Source organism: Etheostoma spectabile, chromosome 7 (genome assembly GCF_008692095.1).
Source record: "Etheostoma spectabile isolate EspeVRDwgs_2016 chromosome 7, UIUC_Espe_1.0, whole genome shotgun sequence".
Taxonomy (NCBI): Eukaryota; Metazoa; Chordata; class Actinopteri; order Perciformes; family Percidae; genus Etheostoma; species Etheostoma spectabile.
The window spans coordinates 26,453,688-26,455,915 of record NC_045739.1 but is presented as its reverse complement, the minus strand read 5'-3'; the positions used below and the strand labels follow the sequence as shown (position 1 = coordinate 26,455,915).

General features: G+C 38.2%; 1 protein-coding gene and 1 long non-coding RNA gene across 3 annotated transcripts in view; one reads left to right on the top strand and one right to left on the bottom strand.

The window, feature by feature from the left end:
• The window catches only part of LOC116693090 (uncharacterized), a 124,584-nt gene that overhangs the window by 13,324 nt on the left and 109,032 nt on the right, over positions 1 to 2,228 (top strand). The gene's annotated exons all lie outside the window — the stretch shown is intronic.
• LOC116693088 (histone-lysine N-methyltransferase SUV39H1) overlaps positions 1,871 to 2,228 on the bottom strand; it is a 24,982-nt gene continuing 24,624 nt past the window's right edge. For both annotated transcript variants that reach the window (XM_032521790.1, XM_032521791.1), the window contains exon 6: positions 1,871 to 2,075. In XM_032521790.1, coding sequence (XP_032377681.1) covers positions 1,942 to 2,075 — 134 coding nt within the window. In that variant the 3' untranslated portion in view covers positions 1,871 to 1,941. The remainder of the gene's footprint in view (positions 2,076 to 2,228) is intronic.

Genomic DNA, 2,228 nt, shown 5'->3' with positions numbered 1-2,228 from the left:
GATACTCGGATCACCCCTACTAAATAATAATCAAGATTTACAAAACAATATAATCCAATGGCTCAATGCCAAAACTTACCATCACTGTTTTAACTCCATATGCAAAACATTCAAAACAGAGTCAAACTGCAACAATAAAAACATAAAAGCAGCAGTTAACTTTAAAGCTATTTATTTACATTGTTTTTGTTCTCTACCTATAAAAAAGTCACTGGAATACCAATAACTAAAATGTTTAGTTTAAACTGTAAGAGAATCACCTATTTGACCACAAAATAGATACTGTACAGAGTCACAAGAGTGACGAAAAGTAAAGTTAAAGGGGAACTATGCAGTTTTTTTTAGCTTAATTTACCTTAACTGAACAGCATCGGAGTCATTGGAATGGTTATATGACTTTTGTCCCAAGATGAATGGTGGTTGTCGTCTTGCTCACCCCTAGATAGATCTATAGAGAAGCCTGCGAGCAAAAAGTGAGAAAACAGCGAAGAAATGGCCAAAACTGCATAGCGCCCCTTTAACTGAAAAGTAATTCCCCACGCACTCCCCTCCCCACACCACCTAAAAAAAAAATTAAAAAAAAAATACAGAAAAAACATTCTCCAACTTATCCCGGGTTGTGTTTGGCCATGCCGATAGTTTTACCTACTGACTTCTAAGACACGGAGTCTCATGTAAGTTTTCATGGGGCATGGGGACAGTCGGGGATATACGGATGATGACAATGGTAAAAATGTGCCTACAATTTGCAGTACAAGAACCAAAGCGTATTTGGTATGAGCAAAACCAACCACTGGCACTGTGGCTATGGTTGCTTTTCAGTTCCATTTTTCTAGTAAAATGTAGTGACTGCCCAGAGACTTTCATGACAACTGTATCGTCATTTAATAATTAGAAGTTAAAAAAATACAAAGAAGCCATTTACTGCAGTTTCAAGACATCAACACAGGTTGCTACAGCAATATCGGGGGGGAAGTGGACCAATACAACTATAGGTTAAAACTGTATTCCGGTTTAGATCTAATTTTCATACTTTTGTCTGTAATTTTCTACCAGTATGCACTCACCAAGTTAATAGGAAGATGTGGGAACATAAGGTCAAGAGATCCCAGCAGTCAAGACAGGTTGGAAACAAAGCAACAACTTCCTTAAAAGCTTAAACTGGACGGGAGAATGTAGCAACATTGCTAATAATTCCTTATTCTACAGTGAACTACAGTAAGCACAGTAGGTCAAATCTGAAGCAAGAGTGGGTCTGTAACCTGTGATTGATGTATAAAACCAACCGTTCAAGTCATAACGGTTCGCCTTCTGTTTCTCTTCCAAAAAAGTTTGAATAAACAGGAGTTTTGTTTGTAACCTGCTTGTTTAATAACCGTTCAGACTTCTTTTTAGTGATGTGGCTGTGTTCCCAAGTCTCAGCTATTAACTTGGTGAGTACAAGGTAGACATTAGTATGGGTTAAAAAAAAAAAAAGAAAAAGCTAAAATAAGCCGGAATTATCTTTTAACAGTGATGAACAGGCTTGGGCAACTACCTGTTTAATGTTCTTATAGAATACATTATACAGCACAGAGAAAGCAAGCACAGAACATGAGTTACTCAAAAAGTAAAACATCTCTGTAAGGATGGGCTTACAGACATGCTCATCGTAAATATAGAAATATATTTTACGTCACTGGAATTAAGTACTAAGTAAGTACTAATCCATTGAAGCCGCATTCAATTCAGTGGAAACCAAGCAGCTCTGTTCAAGGAAATCATAGATGTGAGATTCTAGATTGCGGTTTTCATGCTGGAAGAGTTTGTCATGTTCACATACAAAATGTTGAGGGTGTAATTCAGCCTCAATAAACAAATAATAAAAAAATAAATTCATATACAAATCTGTTGAACGTTCCTCATCTTTCCACTGCAGTCAGTGTTCCCAGCGGTCCTTTGTCAGAACAAGTATTTTCGACACGAGTCTGAACCACACCGACACTCCACTCGAATACGCTTCTTCGGAGAGCCGGGGAGCCCCGCAAGACTGAAACTGGAGTCCATTTTGGTGCTTTCTGTATCAACTGGGTCAACTGGAAACAAACAGAAGTTGAGTTAGAGAGTGCTTTGTTGATAATAGGGCTGCAATCAACCAAAGAAAATCTTGGTCGACCGAAGTCGTGAAAACTTCGACTAGGGGGGCGGTCCTGAGGAGCGGAAAAATGCAAGATTAATTAACTGTACTG